The sequence below is a fragment of the Rosa rugosa genome, chromosome 6 (assembly GCF_958449725.1).
Source record: "Rosa rugosa chromosome 6, drRosRugo1.1, whole genome shotgun sequence".
In the NCBI taxonomy this organism is placed as follows: domain Eukaryota; kingdom Viridiplantae; phylum Streptophyta; class Magnoliopsida; order Rosales; family Rosaceae; genus Rosa; species Rosa rugosa.
Window position 1 is genome coordinate 52,973,310 of NC_084825.1, and position 11,511 is coordinate 52,984,820.

General features: G+C 37.9%; 3 protein-coding genes and 1 pseudogene across 4 annotated transcripts; 1 reads left to right on the forward strand and 3 right to left on the reverse strand.

The window, feature by feature from the left end:
• Nucleotides 1-123: 123 nt before the first annotated feature.
• Nucleotides 124-1,496, reverse strand: LOC133714247 (GCN5-related N-acetyltransferase 10, chloroplastic). The gene is made up of 4 exons (XM_062140327.1): nucleotides 1,040-1,496; nucleotides 897-949; nucleotides 544-714; nucleotides 124-456 (listed from the first exon to the last, which is right to left on the reverse strand). Exons 1-4 carry the CDS (start codon nucleotides 1,478-1,480, stop codon nucleotides 237-239), a joined length of 885 nt encoding a protein of 294 aa, XP_061996311.1. The 5' UTR covers nucleotides 1,481-1,496; the 3' UTR covers nucleotides 124-236.
• A 469-nt stretch (nucleotides 1,497-1,965) lies between these two features.
• LOC133717008 (putative B3 domain-containing protein At3g24850) lies at nucleotides 1,966-3,204 on the reverse strand. The gene has a single exon (XM_062143631.1). It carries the CDS (start codon nucleotides 3,202-3,204, stop codon nucleotides 1,966-1,968), a length of 1,239 nt encoding a protein of 412 aa, XP_061999615.1.
• Nucleotides 3,205-3,936: 732 nt separating this feature from the next.
• On the forward strand, nucleotides 3,937-9,848 carry LOC133715811 (uncharacterized). 2 transcript variants are annotated; one of them, XM_062142472.1, is made up of 3 exons: nucleotides 3,937-4,074; nucleotides 4,195-5,809; nucleotides 9,563-9,848. In XM_062142472.1, exons 1-2 carry the CDS (start codon nucleotides 3,955-3,957, stop codon nucleotides 5,791-5,793), a joined length of 1,719 nt encoding a protein of 572 aa, XP_061998456.1. In that variant the 5' UTR covers nucleotides 3,937-3,954; the 3' UTR covers nucleotides 5,794-5,809; nucleotides 9,563-9,848. The 2 variants fall into 2 exon arrangements, with proteins under 2 accessions (XP_061998456.1, XP_061998457.1); XM_062142473.1 differs by having other exon boundaries at nucleotides 4,195-5,664.
• LOC133718894 (low temperature-induced protein lt101.2-like) lies at nucleotides 7,556-7,943 on the reverse strand (annotated as a pseudogene).
• Nucleotides 9,849-11,511: the final 1,663 nt, after the last annotated feature.

Sequence of the window (11,511 nt, forward strand, 5' to 3'; positions counted from 1 at the left end):
AATCAAGGAGTTACTCTAATCAGGACAGTTGGTGCGCCTTAAAACTTCAAACCACACACCCACCCCCCACCCAAAAAGAGGAAAATGAACTCCTGCAACTAAATAACTTAAGCCCAACTATCGAGTCAAAATCTGTTTGATCATAAGAACACAGCATTTTCTTCCAATTCAAGTACTCATCCACGGCAGACCCCCGATAACCAGCATTTGCATACAACGAACTTGAAGCCCAACTATCAAGTCGAAATATGTTTGATCATAACAACACGGCGTTTTCTTCCAATCCAAGTACTCATCCACGGCGGATCACCGGAGACAACCCGGTAACCGGCATTTGCATACAACTCCCGGGCACCAAAATCGTCTTCATAAGCCCGGAGAGCAAGATACTGAAATCCCCATTCAGCTGAGAGCATGTCACAAGCTTTTAGTAAAACAGTGGCTACTTTCTTCCTCCTGTCAATGAAACCATTGACCTCTTGTCACAATACCAGAACCCAAAACAAAAGGAAACAAAACTAAGTGTTTGGGGACAGTAGAAACCTAAAACTCTTGAGAACAGCTATGCCGGACACATAAAGAAACTCATCTGCATCAGGTGGGAGATGCTCTAGTACATTCTGGTCTCTTGACGCCGTGAGATCCACGACGCCCACGAGTTCTTGTGACTCGGAAGTGTCCATGGGAGTAGGCTCAGCAACCAAACAAGCATACCTGTTACATTGTATTAAAATGCTGCACTAAATGAACGATCACAAATTGCATACTAATTCAGTGTACGTAAGTAAGCTCAAGATCCCAAGTTCCCAACTGTTATGCAAAGTGTGGTACTAGAACAAACTTTCATTTATACAAGGTCCAGATCCCAAATTTCAATCTCCAAAAATTGTGCTTACCTGTTTGGGGGTGAGTTCCTAAGTTTATATACAAGCCCAGATAACACTTCAGCCTGCAGCAATCAAATTAAACAAGATCATCAAAATAATGACAGAATATGAAGAACAGGAACAAAATCCCAAATGGTATCAACTAAGCAAACCTGGAAGAATTGGAAGAACAGATCATTGAAGAGAAACACAGGTTCATGAAATGCTTCAGCTTGAACTTGAGCTGCCTTCCTTACCTCATCTCCATTTCTAAACAAACTCCTGACCTTCCATCCATACTCACTCACCAAGTACTTGAACTCTCCCTTATTATCAATACCAAACTTTCCACTCCCTACAAAACCCACTTCCTCCGTTGATGAGGTACTACTACTTGAGCTACCACTAGTACTACTGGAGCAATGCACTACACAATTTGTGGTCTTAATCTCTACATACCCAACATGTCCCTCACCATTGATCAATCTAGTCCTCCTAGCTGGTCTAGAAACTGTAATTAATCCATATGAGAGTTCTGATATGTTGGGATAGCTTGCTAGCATATTGGCCATATTTACATTTTGTGTTCTTAGTTTCTTGAATGACTGAAACATGTTGTAGATGGAGAGATAGGATGTGGGCACTAGTGGCCATAACTTGTGGTCTGCTTCAGGCCAAGAAATTAGTGCGCCACGTGGTGAAACTTCTGTAATGTCTTTTTTTTTTTTTCTAATTTCCAATTTTCCAGTCTAAAAGTCAAGAAATTGATTCCACTTGAGCAATTGACAAGACATGTCAAAACCTTTCCTTGTGCTCTTGTTATTTGCCTTCATTGTACGTAATTTGGGAATAGAGTAACAGAACAAAAAACATTAAAAGAAATTTCTGAAGTAAAAACAAATAGACTAATATCCTCTAAACAAAAAGATTGTAAATGAAGGGCCTTGCTATAGCTAGGAAGCAAAATAGACAAGTTATTTAGAGAGAAAAACAACAATAGCTACAATACAGAGGGCATGAAATGAAAAGCATTTGAAAACGGAGTTGTTTTCATGCCTTCCACACCTTATTTATACTTCTTCTTCTAGTCTTCCTTGATTTATGTCTGGCTTAAACTTTCATGGTTTTCATTAGACCCATTGCTCATAGTACTTCTCTCACTATTACTCTCAACATTGCTATTAACTCCTATCATCCCTTCTTCCTTTGATTCTGTTCCTTGACCACTACCACTTCTTCTTTCACCATCAACAATATCACGCGGTGTTGTTGATAGCGAAGGCGGCTGGCTATACCCTCGACTACTACTATGTTCACCACCCTTTCTCTCACCCTTCTTAACCAAAACAATAGCAAAGTGAAGGTTGTTTCCCACATCCCGGAATGACCAAACTTGGACTACATCTTTTTGCTTGAGATTGTTTTTATCGGCAACTTCATTCCAACGTGTTTTCAACACATAGCTTGAGCTCGTCTTACCCGTTTTCTTTTCCATGTTCCACTGCCTCAGGGTTAGATCTTCTTCTTCAAGTAGGGGATCTATAACCGAAACTGGCCAGTCATTTTGTTTTGCAAGAAACTTTATCTCATCTGCATTCAGAAAACTCTCCGGTTTGATTTGGTTCATAGGCATTGACAACCGGCAAGCGGTACGTGACAAATCAGTCTTGGTCAACTCCTTCTGTATCACCAAAGTCGCCTTAGCCTTATCAAAATTTTCAATCTTTCTCTTGTATTCTTCAGGCAAGCCGTTAGCATCAATAATTTGTGTTGTGATCTCCTTCTTTGGCTTCCTCAATTTGATATTCTTCGGCTTCGGCCTCAAACCCCATTGTTTATCATCATCACCATTAGCACTCTTCTTCTTAATATCAAAACTCATTATACAGTTTGCCCTAGGCAAAGAATTTTCTGTCTTTATTGTGCTAACTGAGTATAACGCATCCACCTTCAATTCTTTTACGACTGACGAATTTGGTTCTTTAGCCTCGGAGGTACTACCCATATCCATCTTCTGCTTCTTGAATTGAAAACCCCTTTCATGATCGTCAAAATTGTCAAAACCCTTTCTTTTTGACCCACCAATCTTCCTCACAGATTCAAAAACAGAGTTCATAAATTTTTGTCCCTTTGCATAAGTCTCTTTCCCTACCATGAAAATGGGTTCTTTAAACCCAATACCGGCCATCTTGGTTTTCAAATGAGTACTTTTCTCCATACTTTGCTTGAGTTTCTTATTCTGAAGAACACTAGCAACCTGAAGAAAAATATCAAGGTAGGACGAACGAGGTCGAATTGCTTTGCCCTCAAAATCTTTCATACTCAGCAGCCTCCCCATCTCGTCTTCTTTAGTGCTTTTTTGGTCTTTTTTCGACTTCGGAGATTGAAGAATTGAAGAATTAGTTGAATATATGAAACCTGCGGGTATTATGTAGTGACAAACATGGACCTACTGCATAAATACAAGTATGTATTACATTAAGCTTTTTAGTAGATACCCAACTAAGCTTGGTAATCAAGTTTTACTCCATAAACAAAAACTTGGTAATCAAGTCGGTCAAAGAAAAAAAAATTTATATAAACCTTGATAACCAAGGAATGCAAATATATTTTCTTTTGGAAAATATTTTCCTGAAACTATTAGACCGACGTAATGCTGTATTTAAATTCGAAATTAAACAATTTTCAGTCTCCAAAAAAAAAAATAAAAAAAATAAAAATAACAACCACTGATCTAAACGGTGCTTCCCCCAAAGTCCCAAACCCTAACTCGCGGCCGCACCAAGAGTCTTGAGCCAATCGGCCATGGAGCTCACGACGGCAGCCATGGGCAACATCGATGAGATCCGATCCATCTTCAACTCCTTCAATGCCTATATGAATTAGGAATAGAAATATTTTATGGTAGGTACTTATAATAATCCTAATTATATAAGGAGTAGGAATCCTTTATGATAGGTACCTCTGTATCTATATATGAAGGATGGTATCCATGATAGCACATTGCTAGTTTTCTCAAAATTTAATAGTTTCACACTTTCACTCTCCAATTTCGAACAGCGCTTCCCCTAAACTTTTCCAATCGGCCATGGAGCACACGACGGCAGCCAATTCCAACGCCGATGAGATCCGATCCCTACGCGTCGAGGGCTTGCTGCCAGAGATGGATGCGAAATATCTCTATGGCTGCTTCAGTGATCATGGCCAGGTATATATATCTGTGTGTATTAGATGTACAATTTTCTTGCTGCGCATCATGCGTGTATGTTTGCTGCTGCCAATTCCCATTCTGTTATTCATGGTAGTTTTTTTTTTCTTTTTTCCCCAGGTTGTAGCTGCCACTGTTATTCATGGTAATGTGAGAACTGGTTTTGTTGAGTTTACTTCTCGGAGCTGGGCTGAGATGATCTTGAAGTCCTACAATGGTCTCGGGATGCCAAACTACCCTCAGATATACCGCCTGAAATGGGATATGGATGCTACCGGTATGATGTGGCGCTGGGATTATGCTTACGAGCGTTGTTCGTACTTTGGTTTTAATGATGCAGGTGAAGAATTGAACGCCAACAAAGCGCTCTTGAGATACAAGCACTTGATACCTGCTGTAAATGAAAAACCAGCTGGTGGTGGTGGTCAGCAACATCAGGAAGGCGTGTCTGGTTTAACATATGAGATAGTTGAAGAGATTCTCTACCACAACTGGTTAGGTAATAGGTTTCTGTATCTATGTATGGAGGAATTGTGTAAGGAAAAAGACGGTTGTTACGTTATCCGCACCCTCAAGTTGTCGAACTTATTGTCATGCTCTTGCAAGTTTGACGAAAAGATTGGGAGTATAATCACCTGCCGCTATTGCGCCGACTGCAACGTGCCATTTGAATTGCAAAAGCAGGCTTGGCTATGCACCAAGGACTTCGGCAACCGGAAAAGTCCGCGGCTTATGGGATGCACTTCTTGTTTCAGCGGAATTATGTTCGCCGGCGGCCTGGACCACTCACCAGATCAAACTCGAGCTCCTTACTTTGTGCCGAGTCAAAAATGTTATTATTTTCAGCCGAGAGATATTTACCACTATAATCCCGAGTGGATAAGGCTTCCGTACTATCTCAAAAGCGAGAAACAGGGGGCCCTGCTGGTTAACGTTGATGGAAGTCTCTGTTGTCTCTCTGGTTTACTCGTTGGTCAGCAAGTCGCTCATCCTACTTTTGAGGTGTTCGATCCCTTTGACGAGAGATGGGTGCCTCTGCCGGATCCTCCTTTTTACAGACCCGAAGCACTGAATTACAAACACGGTGACCCTAGGCCTGGTACACACTTGTCTTATGCAATCATGGGCACCAAGCTTTTGGTCTCGAGCAAAATCCCTGGTTCAGATTCCCCTCACTTTCCCGTTTGTTGCTTTGACGTTGAGGAAAAAAAGTGGACAGAGGTCACTACCTTGTTCAATGGTAAGCCTTTTCCCTTCCGACGCAGGGCTTTAGTGGTCGACTTGGAGGATGGTACCCATGATAAGGTCATGTTTTACTTCAATAATTATTTTGCTATAAGAGTCTGCCGATTAGTAGTTAATGAGGATGATGGTAGTATTAAGAACTCACCGCACCAATCTGTGGGGATTGATACCCTCATGACTAGCTTATTGGAAATTACCATTCAAAATCAGTCAATGGTGAAAATGTCGTGGGATTTTGTTGATCTAGGAAATAAAAAAGTCTGCTTTGTTTTGTCCTCGAGCCTCCCGAAAGGCAGAGAGGACGAAGGTTTCTGTCATCGCCAGACCTTGCGTCTTCTTATCTTGGTAATTCAATTTCAAGTTTTGGAATCAGGAGATTTCTCCTTCAAGTTCCTGGCTACTCGCACCTTTGAATACCAGGGCCATTTCCCTCGCATCTGGCACCCCAATCTGCAGGGTTGTTTTCTGCTTTAACTCGCTCCATCCATTGGTAATTGACTTACTCATCCTCCTCTTACTTTCTTAATCAAGTCATGTACTTCACTTTTTTGGCATCCTTGTTTTTTATTTTTTCAGTATTGTAAATGTTAGTGCGGGTTCTAAAAATGTATTATAGGGGGTCCTTATACCTCTTAAACATATACTTAGGAGGGTGTATTCAATTCAGATTTTAAAAGATTCTGGCTGACTTTTAATAATCCATGGATTCTGCTAATTCTATAGATTGTTTTAATTCCATGTGGAGTTTAACAAACTTTATTAGATTGATTTATCAGTATTTATTTAGATTCTATAAGTCCATAGATTGTTGTAATAGCAATAAATAAAAGAAAAAATTGACCAAAACACAAACAATAGAATAAAAATAATTTTGACTTGAAACAAAATGCTCTTATACAATGGCATAGGGAACTATTTCTGAACCAAAAGAAATGTCAAACTCCATATTATCTTATATGAAATATTCATAGAAAATGCAAAAGAAAACAACACAGAAAATGCAAAGCCAATTATAGAAGTACATTAGAATGATGCATACTCTTCCATTCCAACCTCTTATCATCATAAACCCCTTGATTCTCATCATCTATGTGTTCCTCATTATTCTCATTGTCATTGTCTTGATCCTCATTGTTATCCTCTTGATTTCCATTATCATCATTCCGCGGCCTATCATTCCACATAGCATCAGCAATGCTAATTCTCCAAGCATTCCGCTCTTTGTTGTTGTTGGCTTTGAGAAAGTAGTTCAAAATTTTCATCTTCCATGTCTAGATATGATGAAGATTGATCATCTTCTGATTCAACAGAAAATTCATCGGAGCGACATTCTTTGCGAAGAAAGTTATGTAGTCCAGCACAAGCTAACACTAGCTCTGCTTGTGTCTCAAATGGGAATGGAGGTGCTATTTTAAAGTGAACCACGATTTAAAGATACCAAATACCCTCTCAATCACATTCCTCAATGATGCATGGTGAAGATTGAACAACTCACTTGCATTTTTGGGGTGGCGACCTTGACTACCAAAATCTTTCAGATGATATCGGACACCGCGTAATGGAGCTAAAAACTGGCGTCGATTAGCAAATCCACGATCCACGAGAAAATATTTTCCTAAAAATACAATATATTTTAATTAGCATGTCATACGCATAAAATGACTACCAAAGCCCACAGAAAACCAACACTATAAAAAGAATAATTGTCGAGTCTTAGCAAACGTGACTTCCTATATACTGAAAGTCCATAAAAAATGAAAATAGTTAATTACCTTGAGGCACTTTAAGTCCCCCCCCCCCCCCCCCCCCCTTTGGCATCTTGTTGTGAATCACCCATGATAATATTACTAGATTATACACAATAAATTTTGTTAGTATGTCTCAATTATTGTTGCAGTTATGTAACTCAATCACTAGCCAGAGTACAGAATTTCCATGGACATTGCATAGACACATAATTATTCATTTATCACATATACTGATTACTAGAGTACTTCCACCAACATAGTCACACCCAATGAAATTAAAGTATTACACTTCCACATAGCATCAAAAACAAAAACTTCTTTTATATGAATAAAATTATTCAAATATATCTCTGTCAATATGAAACCAATACCATAGTCCATGAGATTAAAGTACCAAACTTTCATACAGCATCAGAGTAAACAAGTATTTGAGCAGAATCAATTAGTGTAGTCTTAACTCAATAATTAGTATATATGTATATCAAACAAGCAGCTCACATATTATACCATATTTCCAAACAAACCTGAACATACATTCAATAAGTTTCTGTATGCCACAACAATTCTGACAAAAACATAACAAAACACATGACCATTTACAAGGAAAATGAGCTAAGATCCCAGATTAAAAACCACAATAATGAGAATCACCGAACTGGACAAACCCACAATGTTGTTGCCATTATTCCTTCAAAAACCTTGTCACAAACTATCCCACTAGTACATATATTGCATATATGATCCCTGGTGGTATATATCCCAATTCTGTCAGCAACAAACATATCACGAACTCTACTCCACAGCCATAACGAAGGAAGACTCCAACAGTGGAAGAAGTATGGCCAAGATCACTTCTAGGAAAGTTTCTGAACCCATGATGATAGCTCCAGAGTTTGGTGGAGGATTTTATGCTTGAAGATTTGGATAGTGAGACATACTTTTATATGGTTCATTCACACGTTTTCTCTACCCAGATATATATATAGTGGGACATACTATTATATGCTACCCAGATTCATATATGATTGTACTTTTATATATATAAGCAACTGCCAAAACTGTAAATATATATATATATATATATATATATATATATATGCTTGCGAACAATACGTGTTAATGAATCTGGGAAGCATATATATAGACACTCATTCACACATGAATCTGGGCAGCATATATATATATATATATATATATATATATATATATATATATATATAACCTCCTGCATATATTGTAAGAAGAGAAAACTAATGCACATTCTGAGAAAAGGATGTAGATATACACAAGTCTATAATAACTATCGATCAAAAGTCACAACAACGAATGAAGAAGATGAAACCAGCGGCACATCTAGGGCTCAAACAACTCCAACAACGTATCAAGAAGATGCAAAAATATTGAACACGAAGGGGGCTGTATTCAGAGAAAAAAACCGAGAAAAGTACCTTGCTTGGTCAGAGAAGAGAATTGAAGAGGTCTCTCCACAGGTCTTCTACTGAGGTCTCTCCATCTCCTGAGAGAGAGAACGTCAAAATCTTGAGGGAGGTGAGCAGATTTCTCAATGGATTTTGTATTTATACCTAGCCCCCAAAAATCCTCCACAATCCAAAGAGAATCTTTAGAGTTTTGAATATCACCAGATTTTAACAGATATTTTGAAATCTTGATTGAATACATCAAGATTTTAAATGACTTTTTAAAATCCTGATTGAATACCCACAAACTTTTAAAGTCCAAAAAAATCCTACAAACTCTCAATTGAATACACCCCCCCTTAAGCTTGCTAGCTGTAGTTCAGGTGTAAGAAATTGTGGACTACTCTTAACTATCTTGTGCAGCAACCAAATCAATTTCATCTGCACACTCACAATCTCACAGCTATTTTTTCTTTGATTCCAACAAACTAAACTACTATGGTGTTTATGAGTATTTTGGAAAGAGAATTGGAAAGTTAAATTGGTTGGCATTTGATTTTTTGCATTGTTAAACTAACAACTAAAGAATTAAAAGTTGTAGAGTTGATTAACCCCCATTATGTAATCAAGAGAAGCTAGCTTTACTTGGTGAGCCTAGTAACTAGAGTCTGGACACTTGTTGATGGAAGGGCCAAGTGGGCCATACATTTATAAATGTGCAACCAAAGCTTGGGGCAAGGAGTACATGTGCCTCGCAGGATGAGAATGAAGAACTTGGTCCCTGGAGTTGTGTCAATATAATAATTTTCCAAATCTATGGTTTTCAAGAATCTTCACTCTTATTGCTCTTTGTACCCGTCTTTAATATCTTTTTGTGGTATTGCTATATTGAGTATATTCTTCTGTGCTGTTTGCAATACTTGGTTATGCTTGTCCCTTTTCTATTTACTGGACTGTGTTGTTGGAGGGTAACTGGTTTGTATCAAAGGGAATACATTCTTTGATTTCCACTCTAATTCCGAGGATTACGATAATATCATTTGTATACCGTAACTCTGGTTTTTGGTCCATTTGCAGGTCTGGAGGTGCGGCTGAGAAGAATCAGGTTATGAATTTTTCTTATGAAATGTACTTCAGTTCAGTCTGGCTGGGAGTATTGGTTATGCATATTCTTAAGAAAGTTCTTCGAGATGATGCAGAATCACAGGTTGTGAATTTTTCGTATGAAATGTACTTCAGTTCAGTCTGGCTGGCAGTATTGGTTATGCATTTTCTTAAGAAAATCTTAGAGATGATGAGGAGCCTGTAATTTGTTTTAAGACCATTTGATTTTCTATGCAATGATTATCTGTTCCTTTTGTTTTGCTCTTGATCAGGTTTAGTTTGAAATGTAGTTGAAAGAGAGCAGTTATAATGCTCGATCCTTTTAGTTCCATGTCGTTTCAGTATTGAGGTGTTCTGGGATTTATTGTCGAAGTTTCTTCAATTTGGGGACTGTTTTGGGATTTATTATCGAAGTTTCCTCAATTTCTGCCCCAACATTTTATTTTCCCCATTTTCTTTTTTATATGCATGCTAGGATTGTGAAATCTCTGGGGGCCTTCATGACTGATGAAGGTGTTTTGTTTCCTTTGGGCTTTGGCTAAGAAAGGACGTGGAATTATGACCATTGTGGGTTTGGTTTGTCATAGGGGATTTGGTTTTTAATTTGACTGTCTTGGTGTTGGTTGTAAACTGCATTTCAGTTTAATACCTCCGTTTATGTTTGAAATAGAGACGACTGATATTAATTTGATTTTGAATGAATTTGGTCCACAAATGATTTCCGACCTGTCTTTGCTAATCCGATATCAAAAAAATAAAGTCCTGGATTTCACTCTTTGATTCTCATTACCATCCTTTTTTTCTTTTTCTTCTCAAGATCTCATTAGCATACTTTGCTGTTTGCTGTCAAATTTTGTGAATCTATTTTTTAATATAACTACATTAATTGGCAGTATTGGTACACAAAGAAAATCAAATATCTTATACATTCCCAAAACCAACCTGAAAGTCGTAGAACAATTTAAAGAAAAAAAAAACAATATCTTAAAAAAAAAAAATATATATATTGTTTGAGGACAAACATAAATTGACAGAAATATAGAGAGAGTAATAATTCAGAGAGAATGGAGATTCATGTGTGTTTATTTATCTCATACAAGAGGGTATTTATAGGAATACATAGCTAGTGTGAAAGCTCTAAGAGAAACTCAATTTGGTAACAATCTTCTCTTGTTGATTGAGGGCTGCAGCTCCACATACTTGCATTCAATGATGAAATTTGCCATGCTTGTTGCCCTTTGGCATAAAGCTTGTCACACAAGTCTCTATACCTATATTATACACTTAAGTACCTTATCTATACACTCAAGTGCCTATTTATACATGATATAGACATTTATACTATGACTCATATATACTACAATATGATTCATGTATACTACAACACTCCCCCTTGGATATTTCATGTTTAATAGCATTGTCTAGGCCGTGCGCTTCGAAATTTCCTCGTTAAAAATCTTGCCAAGTAATAAAACCCTGTGGGAAAAAACAACCTTGGTCGAAGGACAAAAAGAGCACAACGCGCGTTGAGTGTGGAGTATGTTTCTGGATACTCCCCCTGATTTAGACTTCCCCTGAAGATCATGGGAGTTCGGATAACCTTCTTAATCCGATGCTCTTCACATGTTTCTCGAAAGGGGATTTTGGTAACGACTTAGTAAATAAGTCCGCTACATTATCCTCTGATCGGATTTGATTTACTTCAATTTTTAGAAGTGTTTGTTGTTGCTGATTATAAAAGAATTTCGGTGATATATGCTTGGTATTGTCGCCCTTGATGAAACCTAATTTCATTTGCTCAATACAAGCTGCATTATCTTCATAAATGCATGTAGGCTCATTTGTGGTGAACTTCAAACCACAAGTTCCTCGAATGTGTCTATTTATAGACCTTAGCCATATGCATTCACGCACAGCTTCAT

Excerpts from the sequence above, each read along its gene's own strand:
- LOC133715811 (XM_062142472.1), top strand. The coding sequence starts at position 3,955 with ATGGAGCACACGACGGCAGCCAATTCCAACGCCGATGAGATCCGATCC. Across the intron at positions 4,075-4,194 it reads GCTTCAGTGATCATGGCCAG|GTTGTAGCTGCCACTGTTAT; the intron begins GTATATATATCT and ends TTTTTTCCCCAG.
- LOC133717008 (XM_062143631.1), bottom strand. The coding sequence starts at position 3,204 with ATGGGGAGGCTGCTGAGTATGAAAGATTTTGAGGGCAAAGCAATTCGA.
- LOC133714247 (XM_062140327.1), bottom strand. The coding sequence starts at position 1,480 with ATGTTTCAGTCATTCAAGAAACTAAGAACACAAAATGTAAATATGGCC. Across the intron at positions 950-1,039 it reads TGTTCTTCCAATTCTTCCAG|GCTGAAGTGTTATCTGGGCT; the intron begins GTTTGCTTAGTT and ends TGATTGCTGCAG. Across the intron at positions 457-543 it reads GCTGTTCTCAAGAGTTTTAG|GAGGAAGAAAGTAGCCACTG; the intron begins GTTTCTACTGTC and ends TTTCATTGACAG.